General features: G+C 40.7%; 1 protein-coding gene across 1 annotated transcript in view; it reads right to left on the bottom strand.

Annotated features, from left to right (window-relative positions):
• Positions 1-19,094, bottom strand: part of ME2 (malic enzyme 2) — a 50,391-nt gene that overhangs the window by 17,025 nt on the left and 14,272 nt on the right. Inside the window, exons 3-12 of the mRNA XM_084628822.1 lie at positions 12,321-12,454; positions 10,414-10,563; positions 9,578-9,653; positions 8,483-8,644; positions 6,722-6,825; positions 6,256-6,365; positions 6,037-6,134; positions 5,488-5,601; positions 5,281-5,395; positions 3,811-3,953 (exon numbers count right to left, since the gene is read on the bottom strand). Of these exons, the coding sequence (XP_084484948.1) occupies positions 3,811-3,953; positions 5,281-5,395; positions 5,488-5,601; positions 6,037-6,134; positions 6,256-6,365; positions 6,722-6,825; positions 8,483-8,644; positions 9,578-9,653; positions 10,414-10,563; positions 12,321-12,454 (1,206 nt within the window). The remainder of the gene's footprint in view (positions 1-3,810; positions 3,954-5,280; positions 5,396-5,487; positions 5,602-6,036; positions 6,135-6,255; positions 6,366-6,721; positions 6,826-8,482; positions 8,645-9,577; positions 9,654-10,413; positions 10,564-12,320; positions 12,455-19,094) is intronic.

Raw genomic sequence — 19,094 nt, 5'->3', positions numbered from 1 at the left:
TAGAGACTGTCCGGTTTGGCCAATGTACATGGCAGAGGGGCATTGTTGGCACATGATGGCATATATCACATTGGTAGATGTGCAGGTGAACGAGCCTCTGAACGTGTGGCTGATGTGATAAGGCCCTATGATGGTGTCCCCTGAATAGATATGTGGATGGAGTTGGCAACGGGGTTTGTTGCAAGGATAGGTTCCTGGGTTAGTGTTTTTTGTTGTGTGGTTGCTGGTGAGTATTTGCTTCAGGTTGGGGGGCTGTCTGTAAGCAAGGACTGGCCTGTCTCCCAAGATCTGAGAGAGTGATGGGTCGTCCTTCAGGACAGGTTGTAGATCCTTGATGATGCGCTGGAGAAGCTTTAGTTGGGGGCTGAAGGTGACGGCTAGTGGTGTTCTGTTATTTTCTTTGTTGGGCCTGTCCTGTAGTAGGTATTGTAGCAGTAAGAATGCTTGATAGAAATCTTGTAGGTGTTTGTCTCTTTCTGAGGGGTTGGAGCAAATGCGGTTGTATCGTAGAGCTGTAGACACTGGATCGTGTGGTGTGGTCTGGATGAAAGCTGGAGGCATGTAGGTAAGTATAGCGGTCAGTAGGTTTCCGGTATAGGGTGGTGTTTATGTGACCATTGTTTATTAGCACTGTAGTGTCCAGGAAGTGGATCTCTTGTGTGGACTGGTTCAGGCTGAGGTTGATGGTGGGATGGAAATTGTTGAAATCATGGTGGAATTCCTCAAGGGCTTCTTTGCCAAGGGTCCAGATGATGAAGATGTCAGCAATGTAGCGCGAGTAGGGGACGAGAGCTGAGGAAGCGTTGTTCTAAGTCAGCCATAAAAATGTTGGCATTTTGTGGGGCCATGTGGGTACCCCTAGCAGTGCCGCTGATTTGAAGGTATACATTGTCCCCAAATGTAAAATAGTTATGGGTGAGGACAAAGTCACAAAGTTCAGCCACCAGGTTTGCCATGACATTATCGGCTTGTAGTCCATCTTTGTGTGGAATGTTGGTGTAGAGGGCTTCTACATCCATAGTGGCCAGGATGGTGTTTTCAGGAAGATCACCGATGGATTGTAGTTTCCTCGGGAAGTCAGTGGTGTCTTGAAGATAGCTGGGAGTGCTGGTAGCATAGGGCCTGAGAAGGGAGTCTACATAGCCAGACAATCCTGCTATCAGGGTGCCAATGCCTGAGATGATGGGGGCATCCAGGATTTCCAGGTTTATGGTTCTTGGGTAGCAGATAGAATACCCCTGCTCGGGATTCTAGGGGTGTGTCTGTGCAGATTTGTTCTTGTGCTTTTTCAGGGAGTTTCTTGAGCAGACGATGTAGTTTCTTTTGGTAACCCTCAGTGGGATCAGAGGGTAACTTCTTGTAGAATGTGGTGTTGGAGAGCTGCCGAGCAGCCTCTTGTTCATATTCTGACCTATTCATGATGACAACAGCATCTTTTTGAGTAGGTGAAGTCAGGGTCAAAAGATGATGTAAACTAAACTAAACACAGAAAATACTTCTTGCAAAGCAGCAGAGGGCACCAAAGCATCACCATACTCGTATGAAATGCAAGAATAAGTAATAAGAGTTTATTGATGGTTTCTTCATGCTCTTATTTAGTGTTATTTTCAAGTTTTCCATTTATAATGGTTAGGCCTTTTCTGAAGTCAAGAAACCTAAAGGGCTGGGAATGGAGGATTGGTAATTACAAGACAAACTCTAATAGTCAAATGACAAGGGGAACGTTGAGTAATTTTGGATAATCAAGGTTTTGGCTAATAAAGGGAATTCTCTATGTAATTATTAAGTGTCAGAGAACATGACCCTGCTTAAGATAATGGTGAATTCTGGATAACTGAGGTTGTACTAACTACACTTTAGATAAATAATTATTCTGAAAATGGACATAATATTGGGCGGGAAAATATAAACTGCCAAAAGTATTAGAAAAAATAAAATTTGGAGGGCTGTAACAATTAAAATCCTTTTTCCATTAACCTGTAATATTTCACAGCCATAACATTACAAACACAACAATTTAAAACTGCATGTGAATGGTAGATTATGGGAAATCATGAATAGAAATTAAGGCAGCCCCTATACTGGAGAAAAATAAAGATTCCCTCCCCACCTACCAAGGACTAATTGTTTTGAGTACCAGCCTGACTTGCTTTTAGTGGTGTTTAGAAAACACTTTAAACTGATCTACTGCACCTGGATCTACCCAGCACTATCTTGTGTTGGAAACTGACAGTGATAAAGTGTTCCAGAGAGTGCACGTCATCACTCTACATAAACACATGGGCAATTCCGTGGAGACAGCTGTTGTTGTGTAGACCTTCTCTAAAGTGAGAAACAGAACCTCATTCATATCATGTGTAGGTAAGTACCTCCTATAGATATCAATAGAGCTACACTGATTTATTGCAGCTGAAGATCTGGCCCTATCATCTGTTTCTGTTTACCTTCAATCTGAACTGTGAATTTAGAGTATTATATTTTATTCACCAAAATATTGCCTAATAAACATCTGGGGAATAACCAGTACACAAAGAATTAAATTGCCCTGAGGGACTAAACACCTTGCATGAGTTCCCTTGTGTCGTAGAAATCCAGAATACAGTAGTCAAAATCCAGATTTGGTCCAGAGGCTTTTGTCTTTTACGAGAGCGGGGCTTTGCCCTTGCAAAGCCTCCGATAGAGACCCACTGATCTGGGGGAGAACTAGCAAGCTATACTAGAATCTCAGCTTTCATTGGGGAGGCAAGGGGGAGAGGTAAGTTTCAAACCCTTTAGCCTTAAAATGTACAGTGCTATGGATCAATGTGATGACCAATAATGCTGAAAGGAACAAACCACAAATACACATTTCTGCAACAGGATGCACACACATTTTTACATAAATGAGTCACTTAAGGTTGGGATGTATTCCAAAGAACCATTTCACTAACCCACTCCGCTTCTAAAGTCCCCATGCTAGCCCTATGGATAGTGGTAAGATCATACAGGACAGGAGTCAAAAAGGTTTAAATGGGAGGCATGGCAAAAAATTGTTTTGCAGGCCAGCTCAAAACTACTAAGGCCAACTCTGCCTCTGCTTTTTTTCTCCCCTATCTCTTCCCCCTTTGCCCAGCTCCTCAAACAAAAAAACAGTCTTATGTGCACAATGCTTAAAAAAAACTGTGCAGAAGGATAAAGGTTTTATTGGGTTTTCCTTTATTAAATGCAAATACTGGGCCTGAACTCACTCACACTGGGCTAAGTTAGCTGTAGCAGCACTGACATCAGTGGAATTACAAAATCCAGAGAGAGAGAGATCAGAATCAGGTCACTATGCTTAATTTTAAACATTTGACCAATTCAAATATTAGGAAATTCAGTGCCGAGTATGAGCCTTGGGCTGTACAACACAAGCCAAGACATTCCCTGTTCTGAGGACCTGATTCAATATTAAATAAATACTGCTTTAATTAACTATTTCCAGGTTGTAGCTGGTTTCTGTCATGACTATTACATAAAATAACTGTTTCTTTAAAAACAAAAGCTAAAAATAGTCTCAAAAACAATGTCAGTCAAGGTTAGAAACACAAGTTACTCTCAGTAACCAATGATTACACTTCAATATTGTTTCACCTGTCAAATCTAATAATTTACAATCAGAGCTGCTTTTTAATGTATACCAAGACAAATATGCATTTGAAACTGGAAGGTAATGAGCAGTTGTATTCTTTACAAGGAGAAATTCCAAGTTTAAATGCTTGGGGTTTTGCACTCTTAGATTACAGACAGAAAAACAATATATATGCATTGACATTTTTCATCATTAAGTACCTCTGTTAATGTATAAGCTTCCTCAGCAGTGCATTCAGCTTTCACTGTAGGGTTACTTAGTGCAAATATTATAGGTCTTTCATTGATGGAACCCATTGCTTTGATCACATCATGTGAAAAAAGCCGGCCAGCCCCTGCAACTCCTGAAATAAATTGAAAGATACAAAAATTACAGTTACACATTTAAAATGGGACAATGATTGCAAAAACTTTATACTGTATATATTTATTTCTGATGTTAATCAAGATCATCACTATTAAGGTCAGTCACACTCAGAAAAACCAATAAAAGGCTTTGAATAAATATTTATCATTCATTAAAGCAAGCTATATCCAGAAAATGAGCTGTGGGAAACAATCTTGCACTGTCAGGAGATGCACAAGATGACCCAAAAGGTTTTTTCCATCTCTAATTTGAAATGCATTGGAAACTTAAACCCTACACTATTCAAAACCAGCGAATACATTACAAATCAGAATGCTTGAATTTTCAAAGTTCAGATATTTAGTTATTTATGAGGGGGGAAGAGGCCTTAAAAATGAGGTACTCCTTCTCCCCACAATCATTTTATAACTCAAACAGTTTAACACACTTGACATACATATGCACAAATACATAACAATGAATATGCACACTCCAACACACACACCTGCACACACTCAGACACAAAGACTCAGTCCAAAACCATATTTTTTCAGAAAGTTATGTGCAAGGAAAAAAGATGGAACTATAACAGAAGCCATTTTGCAGCCTTAACTATAGCGGTGGCTACTAGGAGCTGTTATAATTAACACGTACATACATACTCACACGCATCCACTGACACAATGAATACTGGGGAATAGGGACTGGAGTGCAGAACATCTGCTTTACACCAAATCGCTGGCAGATACTAGCTTAAGTCAGTGTAACCAGCCATGGGAAAAAGCATTTCAGCATAGGGGGTATCGTGGTGACACAAAGTATGCAAAGCAGCTCCTACACCATCTCTCTCCCAGCTGCTGGGGTAGGAATGTGACAAGAGAAATGGGGGTAGCTGGGTCTACTCTATTTCTCACTGATCCGCAGCTGCAGTATCATTCTTTTGGACCACTGGCAGTCAGTGTAACTCAGACCAGTCTGTAAACTGTTCTAAGCTACACCAGCAGACTAGCCAGCCCAGGATTGGAGTGGGGAGCAAAAAAAGGTCATGCCCCAGAGCTGCACTTTGAGCTCCTCAGCCATAGCTGAGCCTGTATGTATTATACACATGATGCACTGAGCCCCACAGCCATTTTACACGTATTTTAAAATAGTGAACCAAATTCTGCTGTCATTTACCCCAGTGCAAATGCAGAGTAGCCCCATCAACTTATGTGGGGTTATGCTATATGTACGGTGATAAAAGTGAAAGCAGCAGTTGGCCCAGTGACAGCAAGATAAAATTAACAACATATATTATCTAAGGAGTCTGAAATAAGTTTACTGACCAATAATAGCTGATGGCTGAAGTACATTCACCGCATCTACAAATGTCTTTGGCACCTGGTCTGGAGGCTGGTGCATAAATGGTTCTTGATTGGCATCTACCTTTTGTTCTCGGCCCTAAAGATTTAAGTTGATTACGATTGTGAGAAAGACAGGAAAGAGAACGGCAATGTGTACTGTGTTATTCCAAAGGCCTGGCAGACCCTCACCTGAACCAACAGGCCATATTTATCAAACATCCAAATTTTCTTATACGCTTCCTCTGAAGAAATACCGCTTTCCATCATAGCCAGAACAATGAGGTTTGCAATTCCAAGAGCAGCCTGACAGATAAAGAACAAGTATTTGAAAATAAAGGAAACACCCATCAGTTTAACTTACGGTACTATGAAACCCATGGTACATTTCCTTCCAATATGGTAAGAACTAACAATTACATTCTCTCTCTCGCGCGCGCGTGCGCAGAATCATTAATTTTGGGGGCTAAACCCTGCCATTGTATACATGGGTCCATCTGCTTTATGATGTCTGTATGGGTAAAGTGAGAATCTGGCCCTTGAAAATTATCCTTTTGTAAATGTTAAACCCAAACTTCAATCTAAATAATAATCTTCTGCAAAGGGGCATTTCCTTTAATACAGTTCAGCAGGCCTCCCTCATACAAAGTTCTGTAAGAAAACACAAAGAACACCCACACCCTTTTTTACAGTTCTGTGGGGTTTAACTTGTATTGCACTAGAGACCATGGCAGAACTCACCTCTCCTGCTCCAAGGAACAAAACTTTATGCTCTGTGATTGCTTTCCCAACAACCTTCTGTGCTGCCAGCATTCCCGCTAAGGCCACTGCGGCTGTCCCTACAAAGGAAATAAAAGTCTCTCAGGAGAGCTGAATAGATTGACATGACAGAACATATTTGGGGAGTTGGGGGGGAAAGGTTTTCACATATGTAGCAAGAGTCAGAAGTGAACATTTTACCCTGAATGTCGTCATTGAAGGTGCAATATTTCTCTCTGTATTTCCTCAAAAAACGGAAAGCATTATGATTCCCAAAGTCTTCAAACTGAATAAGTGTGTTATGGCCGTACCTAAAGAACAGAGCATGATATTTTATCAACTGACACACTAATAAATCAAAAATTCCTAAATATACACACAGAGTTGTTTAGGGCCAGATGCAGTCCTCAGGCTCTTCCTGGAAAACGGTTAAATACCATCTCTGTCTTATATATGTTTAACACAGAGGACAGGAGATGTGCCCATAAATCAAACACAAAGTCACTGGCAGAGCCAGGACTAGAATTCAGGTCTCCCGATTCATAGTCCTGTACTCTAGTCACTCGACTATATTCTCTCCTTATATGACATTTGAAAATGAAGTTGTGGGATGTTTCCCATGGCCCACTCCTTGACAAATTTATGAGTAACTAATTCAATACCATACCTGTCTGTAATGGCTTCCATAAACTCATCAATCAGGTCATCATAAAGCTGTGAGCGGTCTCTTTTTTGGTACAGGCCCATGTAAAAAGGATCTTTTAATAGGGTCTATAAAGTAAACCAAAGATAGCAGCAGAATGAAATCATTCATTCAATATACACCCTCCAAAGTTCTAAGTGACATATTTCAGCCACTACCCAGAGATAAGATACTGAGAAGGATTTCATCTATCTTTCCTTCTGTGAATATTTTCACAGTTGAATTCCTAGCTAGCCATAGTCAGGGAGCCAGGAATTCTCTGATTCTGCAGCCATTGGAGCAAATACTGCAGAAATCCTGGGTTTTGGTGGCAATTCTCTGGATTTTGTAGCAGTCACCCACCATCTTTTGCTCCCTTTCTATTTCTCCCTCTGCTTTCTCCCCCAGTTTCATCACTTTCACAAACTTGAATTCTAGCTGCCTTTGATGAGAATGTGTCACGTCTAATTGAGCTTGCAACTTAACTGGCCATGCATGGGTCTAAAGTGTTTATGAAAAGAAACTGGTGGGGGGCTAGAATAAGGAATCTTGGGAAACTGGGTAAAATGAAACACACAGGAACAGAGTAGAAATTTTCTTTTAAAAAGATAATCGGGAAGTAAAATAAGCTGAAAAGAAAAAGGGGGTACATTTTCAAAGGCACAAACTCAGACCAGTCTGTAAACTCTAAACTACACCAGCAGACTAGCCAGCCCAGGATTGGAGTGGGGAGCAAAAAAAGGTCATGTCCCAGAGTTGCACTTTGAGCTCCTCAGCCATAGCTGAGCCTGTATGTATTATACACATGATGCACTGAGCCCCACAGCCATTTTACACGTATTTTAAAATAGTGAACCAAATTCTGCTGTCATTTACCCCAGTGCAAATGCAGAGTAGCCCCATCAACTTATGTGGGGTTATGCTATATGTACGGTGATAAAAGTGAAAGCAGCAGTTGGCCCAGTGACAGCAAGATAAAATTAACTGTAATTAGCTCCTATTTGTGCCTTTGACAGTCTCCCTCCAGATGCTTAATTGGGAGAGATATTAAGTCCTCTCTTTTCATAATTTTGTTAGTAGTTAAATAGAAATGATTTGCTAAGGCATTGGAGCATTGTTTGATTTTGCCTATAGTGAATCCATCCTCCAGAAACAAAAAAGGTCTAACGGGATCTAACTGGAAACTCTTCAGGGCAGGGACTGTGTCTTCCTATATGTTTGCACAATGGTTAGCCACAAGGAAGTCCTGTCCCTGCTGGGGCATTTCTGCAATATAAATAAAATAGACAACAATACTACACTGGGAACACTATGTTACATAGCCACAGACATAAAGGAACAAGTTATGAGGTTAGGCAAATATCGACTGTTACCTGAAAGCATTACATCACTGTCCTTATAATGGGACAAATCAACATTCAGAGTAATGATGCTTTAACAAATCTGGTTCACGCTTCCAGCAGCTTAAAAAATCATGTCACCTTTTCCCATTGCTTTGCAGTTCAGACCAGCTTTCAAGTAACAGTCCAAATGCACCACTTAACTTTATATACGTAGCTGGGGATTCTCAGATCTTAATATTCAGCTTTAAATTCATTCTAAACTACTCAATATTACACAAGATAATTCCATCTTAACACAGAGTACTCACTCAAATTGATACACCTTTTTGTAGTACTAATTTTCACTACAAACCACCATCAAAAAGTGATTTCTTTATGGCTGTCAGAATACAGTTTGACTTACTAGATTGTCAGTTCCAACGTCGATACATACAGGCAGGCATTTATCTGGCCGTATTCCAGCACATGCTGTATACAAACATAGTTTTCCTACAGGAATTCCCATTCCATAGACACCCAGATCTCCAAGACCTAATATTCTCTCTCCATCAGTTACTACAACAGCCTTAAAATTACACAAAGATTAAAGGTAAACTTTGGTAATCATGGACATAAAGGATAAAGCAATATTGCATAAATTTTTCTTGGTAAAATTAAGCATTAAAACAAATTAAGAATAGCTTGCAAAGAATTTATTGTCTCTAGTAGCAACACTTAAGGACTAGCTAATTTTACCTAAGAGGAAATAGACAAGGTTACGTGAGTATCTGCAGTGTTCCCTGTACTGTACTGGCCTAAAGTGACCACAGGAATCAGCTATCTTGCTGCAAATAATTACTTAGTTATCTAAAGCAGCTGACAAGTTTTTAAGTACCACCATTGTAAATAGACCTTGCACTTCCACTGGAGGACCTCAAAATACTTTCCAGTAACTTTAATAAAATTTAAACCACTGAACGTTTCTTCAAATTTGGTGTTTTTATTTCAATGTTAAAGATAGGGAAACAGAGTCACAGACTCCAAGTGTTTTGTTCAAAGTCATACAGGAAGTTTGTGGCAGAGCTGGGAATAGAACCCAGGTCTCCCAGTTCTATGTCTTAATCCTAAAACAACAACAGTAGGTAATTCAGAGAAAGAGAGGCATGTTAAGAAACAAATCTCAAAATCCTCTCCAAATAGAACTCTTAAGAAAAAAGTGTTTTGTAAATTTTATTCTACATTGTGATGATCACAACTGGCATAGGAAAGAAACATTGTTGATCTGCAGCTTTCATGCTGTAGGTCTTGAACTATAAACTTGGATTTAGAGTACAGTCCCACACATCTTTATGTGCAGAACTGTTACAAACTATATACAGTTGTCATTCTCATACAATTGCCATGCATGCATTATTTAGCATCAGCAGGTCTCTCAATAAAACTATCCACTTTTTAAAAAGTGGAGTAGGGATTCATAAAGAAAAGGCAATTAGAAAATGGAGTGTTGTAGTGGTAATACCTTAACATCAGTTTCTGGCCAGTTGTCCACAATTGACCTAATATGACCTCTGTCTGAGATAGAAATAAATAATCCTCTGAAACAAAATCAGAATGGAAATACTTTTATACTTGATCATTAAAACTGCAACTCTGCTTTGCAAAACAAAGTTTTAAAGACAACATTTTTGGTGCAAATTAATTATAAATTTTGCAATTGTTTACACAAAAGAATATAAAAGAGCCAATGAATGATAGTTATAACTAAGTCTATGCAACCCAGATAACATACTAGATTAAAAAGATAAATGTAGAGCCATACAGTTGTTCACAAGACTACCTGGATTCTGTACTGCCATGAGTTAGCTTGAGTCGCACAACCAGGCAAAGGGACCCTAGTGTCAGCAGACATGGCAGGACCACCTACCCCCGATAGGGATGGCAGATCAGTATAGAACTCGTGCAACAGTTCTTATGCCACCCGCTTCCCTGCTGTCAGTGCAGGAGTGTCTGGAAGAAAGGAGCATGGCCAGAGCTTCTTTATGTCCCACTGATCTCTGGTTGCCACATCAACCACTGGCATAACTCAGAGCTGCTTTTAGGCTGCTCTAAATTACACTGGGGGACTGGCTCAGCCTAGCAAACATCTGGCCCAGGCTCAGAGGAATGGAAAGGTGAGCTTTATGCTACCTGTGCACTCCTTGGCCACAGCCAAGGATTGAGCCTTTTACTTTCAATGTGCCAAAATCTGCAAGTGAAAGTGTTCCATATAAATTCTGAATTACAGTAGAAATAAGAATCATACTTAAGAAAATTACTTGCACTCATTTCAAAAATAAAATTAATTACTGTCCTTACTTTGGTCTCCTAAAGATATGTCCATATTGGGAACAGGCTAGACCTACTGTCGGTGTATATACTATTGGCATTAACCTTTCAATATCATCTTGTAATATCCTGTAGAATAATTTTTCATTTCTCTCTTGGATTCCCATTATGTAGATATACCTGTAATCAAACAGGATAACAAGGCAAAAGAAGAATTAGGTTAAAATGGTTTGCATCTATCTAGAAACATATAGTGTGAAATGCCGAGGCATAAACCAATTTGCTTTAGATTTTATTTTTTGTAGCTCATGCATTTCCTTCCCCGACTCAACCCTGGCCTTGAGAAACTGATGTAAGCTGGAGAATATAGAATTAAACAACAACAAAGGCTGAATAAAAATACTGGATGTACTGTACTGCGTATGGGAGCACACCAACTTATGGATGTACACAATTATAGGAGTTCATTCCCACCTCCCTCCCTCCCTCCCCTGTCACAACTGATTTGCAGTTTAAAGGCTGATTTCTTTTTGTGAGGTTTTTAATGTTAAGATTTCCTAACCTTGTTCTTTTCTAAATGAAAAGTTCCCACACTGAGAATTTTTGAACACTAACCAGAATCTCATCTGGGTCCTACGATAAACAAATGAGTGGATGGACATTGTGCAAAAGAAACATTTCATTTTTTTCTAATATAATCACTGAAAATGCATTTTGGTTTTAGGATATAAATTGTAATGTTCATAGTTAAGAATAGAAATAAAGTAGCATTCTCCAGATATCTTTCTATAGCCTTCTGATGTCAAAACAGAAGTTGGAATACAAAAATATAAAATTCATGACGTTAATTAGGGGTCTGATTCTGCAAACACTACAGATTTTAAATATTAAAAAATAAACTCTTGAATCTTTGTTTTCTCTATTACAATGCAGATTCAAAAGAGATTCATGAAGGGTTCATTTTGGGCCATTGGTTTACAGTAGAGCAGTCCCAAAAGCATTCCTAATGGAAACTATTTCATTGCTCCATTCCAACAGGCTATGTGATACTGATTCAAGTTACTTTCTTCTATGATCAGTGGACTGCAGTAGGAATCTTGATGTGGTCCTAATGTAAATCAATGATAAACCCCAAATCATTCTAGCTTTCCACTCACTGGCTCTTAGGACATTGCACCCTAACATACGTCAACAATAATATGATAAAAACGTCAAGCTATTGCAGCCAACAGGTGCATCCTTTAAAAAAAAAAAAGTGTTTTCTAGGCTAGAGAGTTCAAAATAAGAAAAAAACCCCACCAAACGATTAATCATTAAGTTCCCCATAAATGTTAAAACATCTTTTGTTTCCCTCTAGTCATAAGTTAATATATATATTAACTACTTTTGTATTGTTCCTGTCTGATTTTTAAGTCCTAAGTTGATTTTTTTTCTTTCCACATCTGGGAATCTCTACAAAAATCTGAAAAATTATATATCTAGATTTGGAGATCCTGAAACTCAACTCATCCATCTTCTAAACTTCTAAAGCACAACAGAAAGACTGCCAGAAACATAACAGTCATGTTTCCACCAAGTCGCTATAATGCTACAGCCTGATCCTGCAGTCCTAGCTCAGACAAAACTCCTATATAAATTAACAGAAGTTTTGCCTCAGCAAGTACTGCAAGACTGGACCTTTTATTTATGTATATTCTTTTTCACATCACATCACAACTGTGGAGTAACACAAATGTCTTCCTTTAAATTACCACGAAACCAAGTTAGCTGCACAAGTCTGGATGATAAATACAGTTTGCATTAATAAAAAAAAATTGCCAATTATTAAACCCACTGGATGCAAGAGATCTGCCTTGATATTATAATAAATCAGATTTTCTCAGAGTCCTTTAAGCTTGCACTACACATAGGTAAGAAAAATACGGATTAATTATTACTTTTCCAAGGGGTCACTCATTTTTGCCAAATTCTTATGGAAGCGTAAGGCTTGAATGTCTTGTGTCTCTATTTTAGGAGGTAAAAGTCCTTGGAGCCCAAGCATTTGTCTTTCCTGTAATGTAAAGGCCATGCCCTGAAAACAAAAGGGGAAAAAAGTTAGTTTATGTTATTATTTACTTTTTTGTTAGCTAAAGTAGTTATTTTGTTTAAAATTTACATGTACCTATATTTATGACTATCCATTTCTATAATGCCCATCACTACAGTTCCTAAGCACCTCACAAATATTAATGAATTAAGCCTCACGACACTGGGAAAAAGGAATTCGTATCCCTTCTTTACAGTTGGGGAAACTGAGGCATAGAGAAGTGGATGAGTTCTTGGGCAAATCATTTAAATCAGTGGCACAGACAGAACCCAGATCTCCTGACTTCCTGTGCTTTAATCATCAGCACATATATCTTCCTCCAAGCACATTTCTGCTTTTAGAACTGGATTATATCCAGATGGAGATTCCTTTGGAGATATGCTGGTTTTTAAGACTCAAGTGATATTTGATTCTTGAAATGTTCCTTTTGAATATCCCTGTTTGAAACATTTCCCTACACACTTCTGATAATCTAGCCACCCAAAAATGTTATTTGCAGTGCCCTCAGACCTCTGCTGGGACAGACAGCATCTCAACCTGAAGCCTTCCTTTTAGTTAAGGATAAAACTGATCTCTTAATCTCTTCAACTGTAATCAACAAAACAAAAAAAGCGTTAGCCTCCTCCATCAGTTGCAACAAATTAAGTTTATGAAGGGTAAAAAAATAAAAATAAAAAAAGATTCCAAATATCCTTAGTTGTACTAATCTCAGATGCATACAAATGTCCAGGAGTCCTAAAATATTTTACTTCTTTACAAGATCTTCCTGATATTTTGTTATGAAAACCTTTACTGGTGAATTTCAAGTATCTAACCAGCAGTATAGATGGCTGGTTGTCATTGTTTGGTAGGACTTTAACCTTCAGGCTGGTAGAGTTATTGATAGTAAATTATATAATGAATTTATCCCTTTTTCTGTTTGTGAGTCATCTGCAAACAGATCCTGATTTCTGCAAATGTACTCGTTATAATCAAATACTTTCAAATTTCAACCTGTAGTTTATTTGTGAATTGTTCACTTTCATTAGTCATCATTGTTGTTATTTTTTTTTAAACTAAATTCATTTTCCCCCCCATTTTTACTCCCTATGTAATACTTTTAGTGCATTCCATAGAGGTAAACATATCCTGGAAAGTTACGTGAAAAGGAAGTTTGCCAGCATATATGTCAGATAACTCCTGTTTTTCTGAATTGTCCCATTAATTCATTACTGTGCAGCAATTCATGCCCGATTACATGACCATCTCTCAAACTCCACATTTATCATCAATGAAACAGGTGCGGAATCTGAAATTAACAACTGGAAACAGTAACAATATTTTCACCATATTTTAGGCACTACAAAAGTAAAAGCATCATGAAGATTCTTGATGTGAAGGAACAAAGCACAGTCTATCACTTCAGAAGGTATATAAAACATGGATCAATAACACCTTTAATGTATATCCAATTTTTAAAAATACACTGTAACCCCCCCCCAAAAAAATGAGGAGTACTTGTGGCACCTTAGAGACTAACATTTATTTGGGCATAAGCTTTCGCGGGCTAAAACCCACTTCAACAGATGCATGGAGTGGAAAATACAGTAGGAAGATATATACACACGAAGGACATGAAAAAATGGGGGTTGCCATACCAACTGTAACAAGACTAATCAATTAAGGTGAGCTATTATCAGCAGGAGAAAAAAAAACTTTTGTAGTGATCATCAGGATGGCCCATTTCAAACAGCTGACAAGAAGGTGTGAGTAACAGTAGGGGAAAAAATTAGCATGGGGAAATAGTTTTACTTTGTGTAATGACCCATTCACTCCCAGTCTTTATTCAAGCCTAATTTAATGGTGTTCAGTTTGCAAATTAATTCCAGTTCTGCAGTTTCTCGTTGGAGTCTGTTTTTGAAGTTTTTTTGTTAGAGAACTGCGACTTTTAGGTCTGAAATTGAATGACCAGGGAGGTTGAAGGGTTCTCCGACTGGTTTTTGAAAGTTATAATCCTTTACATCTGATGTGTGTCCATTTATTCTTTTGCGTAGAGACTGTCCGGTTTGCCCAATGTACATGGCAGAGGGCACTGCTGGCATATGATGGCATATATTACATTGGTAGATGTGCAGGTGAACGAGCCCCTGATGGCGTGGCTGATGTGATTAGGTCCTATGATGGTGTCCCTTGAATAGATATGTGGACAGAGTTGGCAACAGGCTTTGTTGCAAGGATAGGTTCCTGGGTTAATGTTTTTGTTGTGTAGTTGCTGGTGAGTATTTGCTTCAGGTTGGGGGGCTGTCTGTAAGCAAGGACTGGCCTGTCTCCCAAAATCTGTGAGAGTGAGGGATCATCTTTCAGGATAGGTTGTAGATCCTTGATGATGTGCTGGAGAGATTTTAGTTGGGGGCTGAGGTGATGGCTAGTGGCGTTCTGTTACTTTCTTTGTTGGGCCTGTCCTGGAGTAGGTATTGTAGTTGTAAGAACGCTTGATAGAGATCTTGTAGGTGTTTGTCTCTGTCTGAGGGATTGGAGCAAATGCAGTTGTATCTCAGAGCTTGGCTGTAGACAATGGATCGTGTGATGTGGTCTGGATGAAAGCTGGAGGCATGTAGGTAAGTATAGCGGTCAGTAGGTTTCTGGTATAGGGTGGTGTTTATGTGACCATCGCTTGTTAGCACTGTAGTGTCCAGGAAGTGGATCTCTTGTGTGGACTGGTCCAGGCTGAGGTTGATGGTGGGATGGAAATTGTTGAAATCATGGTGGAATTCCTCAAGGGCTTCTTTTCCATGGGTCCAGATGATGAAGATGTCATCAATGTAGCGCAAGCAGAGTAGGGAATGAGAGCTGAGGAAGCGTTGTTCTAAGTCAGCCATAAAAATGTTGGCATATTGTGGATACATGAGTACCTTTAGCTGTGTGCCATGGTAGTCCATGCTAACATTTTATCCTTAACCACACGGAACTATCCTACCAGTGAAAAGTACATTATCTCTGTCAAAGTTCTTGGTTAGATCCCTTAAAACAATTTACTTAATTACCACTGAGACCATAAATACTTAGGCATGACATTCTCTTAATTCCCCCTTGTGACCACAAGTCTTCTGGTTCCTTAATAAAAAGCTCAAGGCTTGTTTGATATATTTTATTAATAGCTACCCCCCCTTGTTTATGTGACGTACTTGCTTTTTTTTTCCCTGCCCAGCCTACAGATATCTTCAGTGTTGCTTGAGTGGCTGCAGTGTTAACATGTTGGAATTTTTTTTAAATGGCACTACAGTTTCCCACACTGTATATCTGGACAACTCAAGTCTTCACACTGAGCTGCATCTTAATTACTGGTCAATCCCTGAAGCCAACGATGCAATATTTTGGCTATTTCTCCTGCTGCACCTATGTCCACTCTATTCACTCCTCCTCCTCCTCCTCTTCCCCTGCCCGCAAAAATGAGAATGTGACCATACCTAATCTAGGACAGCACTATCAAGATCCTCCAGGGACCTGCCTTCACTTGGGTTTCTCTCATACAGTATGCTTTTTGACTACCCTTCCCCTTCTTTTTCTATTCTCACCCTCTCCTCCCTGCTGATCGGGCAGCACGCTGCTTATATCCTCGGAGGTGATGATCACCCTCCATTCACAATGACTTCAATAAGAGCCAAGGGGCCTAAGCAGCTCTGAAAAGGTGCTCCGCATGATGGAGCACTAGGTCCCCAGTGGTCACTTTTTTATTGATGCAAAGAGCTACAGAAGAGCTAGGTATTATTTGTTTTAATTGTGCTCGGTTGTTTACTTGCTAATTCACAAAGTTCGCTGTTCTACAACAAGTCTCCAGTCATCAGTGCAAATGAACAAGGGTCACCCACATGAATGAAATGTCTATTTTATGTCTCACATAACCTTTACAATCATAGTTGACTGGTCGCTTAAATACAGCACAGGAAATATGTTTTCCCCCTGTGGTTTCCTTCCTTTCCCCATATTTTTCACTTAATGTAGTGCTTGTGGAAGGTGCTGGATGGACAACACGATGTCACAGAAGATATCAAACACAGACAACATTAGCATAAGCTTCCCAGAATTTCCCATCAACATCTCTCACACCCTGACGTGAGGCTACTAGTTAATTTGGTCTCTGTGCCCAACGCCTAACCTCTCTGGTGAGAGCTGCAGCAAGGATGACAACTGTTCTATTTAAACCTCTGTTTGTTTGGAACTAGGTGGAGATCACAGATCTACTTCACAAAGGCCACCAAACAGCCATCAGACAGCAGGCGGTAACTCTCACTCATTAATATGAACCAGTCACTTCCATGCTGAAGTCTCGGCATACCATCACTGATCCCCTGAGCCGTCTGGATCCTTTAGAACTTATTTCCAAGCACACGCTGATTTGGCAATGCTGAAGTCACTAGCATGATGGATTGTAATTGTTCACCTACCATTTCATCTAGACCAGTGTGGGCAAACTACAGCCTGGAGGCCACATCCACCCTTCAGACGTTTTAATCCAGCCCTTGAGCTCCTGCTGGGGAGTGGGGTCCGGGGCTTGCCCCACTCCACATGTACTGTGGCTCCACATGGCTCCTGGAAGCAGAGGCATGTCCCCGCTCCAGCTCCTAAATGTAGAGGCAGCCAGGGGGCTCCGCATGTTGCCCCCACCCCAAGTGTCGCCCCCACAGCTCCCATTGGCTGGGAACCATGGCCAATGGAAGCTGCAGGGGCAGCGCCTGTGGATGGGGCAGCATGCGGAGCCCCCTGGCCATGCCTCCACGCAGGAGCCAGGGAGGGACATGTCACTGCTTCTGGGAGCTGCTTGAGGTAAGTGCCACCCAGAGCCTGCACCCCTGAACCTCTCCCGCACCCAACCCCAATCCCCCATCTACCTCTGAACTCCTCAGTCCCAGCACAGAGCACCCTCCTGTACCCCCCAACCCCTCATCCCCAGCCCCACCCCAGAGCCTGTACCCCCAGCCAGAGTCCCCACCCTCCCCAACCCTCTGCCCCAGCCCAGACCCCCCTCCTCCACCCTGAACTACTCATTTCTGGCTTCACACCAGAGCCCACAACCCCAGCTAGAGCCCTCACCCTCTCCTGCACCCCAACCCCCAATTTCATGAGCATTCAATTTCCATACCCAGATGTGGCCCTCGGGCCAAAAAGTTTGCCCACCCCTGATCTAGACCAACATTTCTCAAATGCGGTCACCAGGGGGTTTCTCTGTGTCCATGACAGCTTCCTGAGAGGTGACTGGGGGCGGGGGGGAGAGGAGGCGGCAAAGCACTGCCCCATCCCCATCCCTCCTGGATACACAGCCCTGCACGGCCACTGGAGACAGGTGGGGCACAATGCTGCAGGAGCCCGGTGAATTCTCTATCTGGGCTTAGGGGCGGATGAGGCTTGGGCTTCAGCCCTGGGGTGGCTGGGAGTCAGGCTCCAGCAGTGGGGCTTAGGGAGCCTGGCTGCGCAGAGCAGGGCTCCAGCCATGGGACTTCAGATGACAACACCCGGCTCCAGCTGCAGGTTTTGAGCGCTGACCGCCAGCTCTGGCCATGGGGCATCAGTTCAGGATCCAACCCCGGGCCCCCAGTGCCTCTCCCAGCTTACATCCATTCTATCATGGCCCCCACTGCCTCTGCCTCCGACCCCTTGTCCCCCATCCGGGGCTTAATTTGTCCTGGGACTTGCTGAGAAAAGTGACATTAACAAACATGCAAATATCACTTTTCACAGCCTTCCAGATAGCTACTAAGTGTCCTGTGAAAAGTGATTGATATTAACAAACATACAAATATTACTTTTTACAGTAATATTTTTATTATCGAGTCTACAAAAAAACCCTACATAAATTACAATGATGTGAATGTGTATATGTCGTATTTGTTTTTCTTAAAGTTAATCAAATATTTTAGGGAAAAGAGTGTCAATAAGGCCACCCAGCCAGAGTGGTGAGACACCAAAAAATTTGTTGTGCGAACCCCTGATCTAGACTGTGCACGGTCACTAAACGACTCAATTGGAGATATTTTGTTAAACTGTTGGTCTTCTAATTGAACAACCTTGTTTGGTTTTATTTTCCCTTGAAACACGCAAAGGCATCATGGCTACAAAAAATTCAGCAGCTTTGAGGTGGATGACTGAACTAAGGTAAATGAGCTGTAAGTCTAAAGCCTACATACATTTTTGACATGTCTAACACCTTCTCAATCAGAAAAGGAAAACAAGCTGCAGATTTTATAGTTTAACTCCTCTTCACATTTAGGGCCTTCAAGAACAGATAATAAACCTCAACACAAGTGAAGCCATCTTTAGACGTAGAGTATGTTTTTAATCTCAGGAATACTCAATCCACCTGCTAAACAATTATTTTCTTTGTCCTCCCTGATTCTTGGTCTATATCTATCTGTTGTTTCTTCACTTATACTTAGATTGTAAGCTCTTTGGGGCAGAGAGCATCTTTTTTGGCATAATGAGGCCCTGGTCCATGACTGATGCTGCTAGGCACTACCGCAATACAAATAGTGAATACTGTAACAACCTTTATAGTTGACTACAGTACACTGTATTTGGTTAACTATATTCCAAGCAGCAAACAAGCTTACTTATTTTTACACAGCAGTTAACGCTGACATAACAAAAGGCC

The sequence above is a fragment of the Lepidochelys olivacea genome (assembly GCF_965140295.1).
Source record: "Lepidochelys olivacea isolate rLepOli2 genome assembly, chromosome: 5".
NCBI classification, from domain to species: Eukaryota; Metazoa; Chordata; order Testudines; family Cheloniidae; genus Lepidochelys; species Lepidochelys olivacea.
This window is presented reverse-complemented; position numbering and strand designations above follow the sequence as displayed.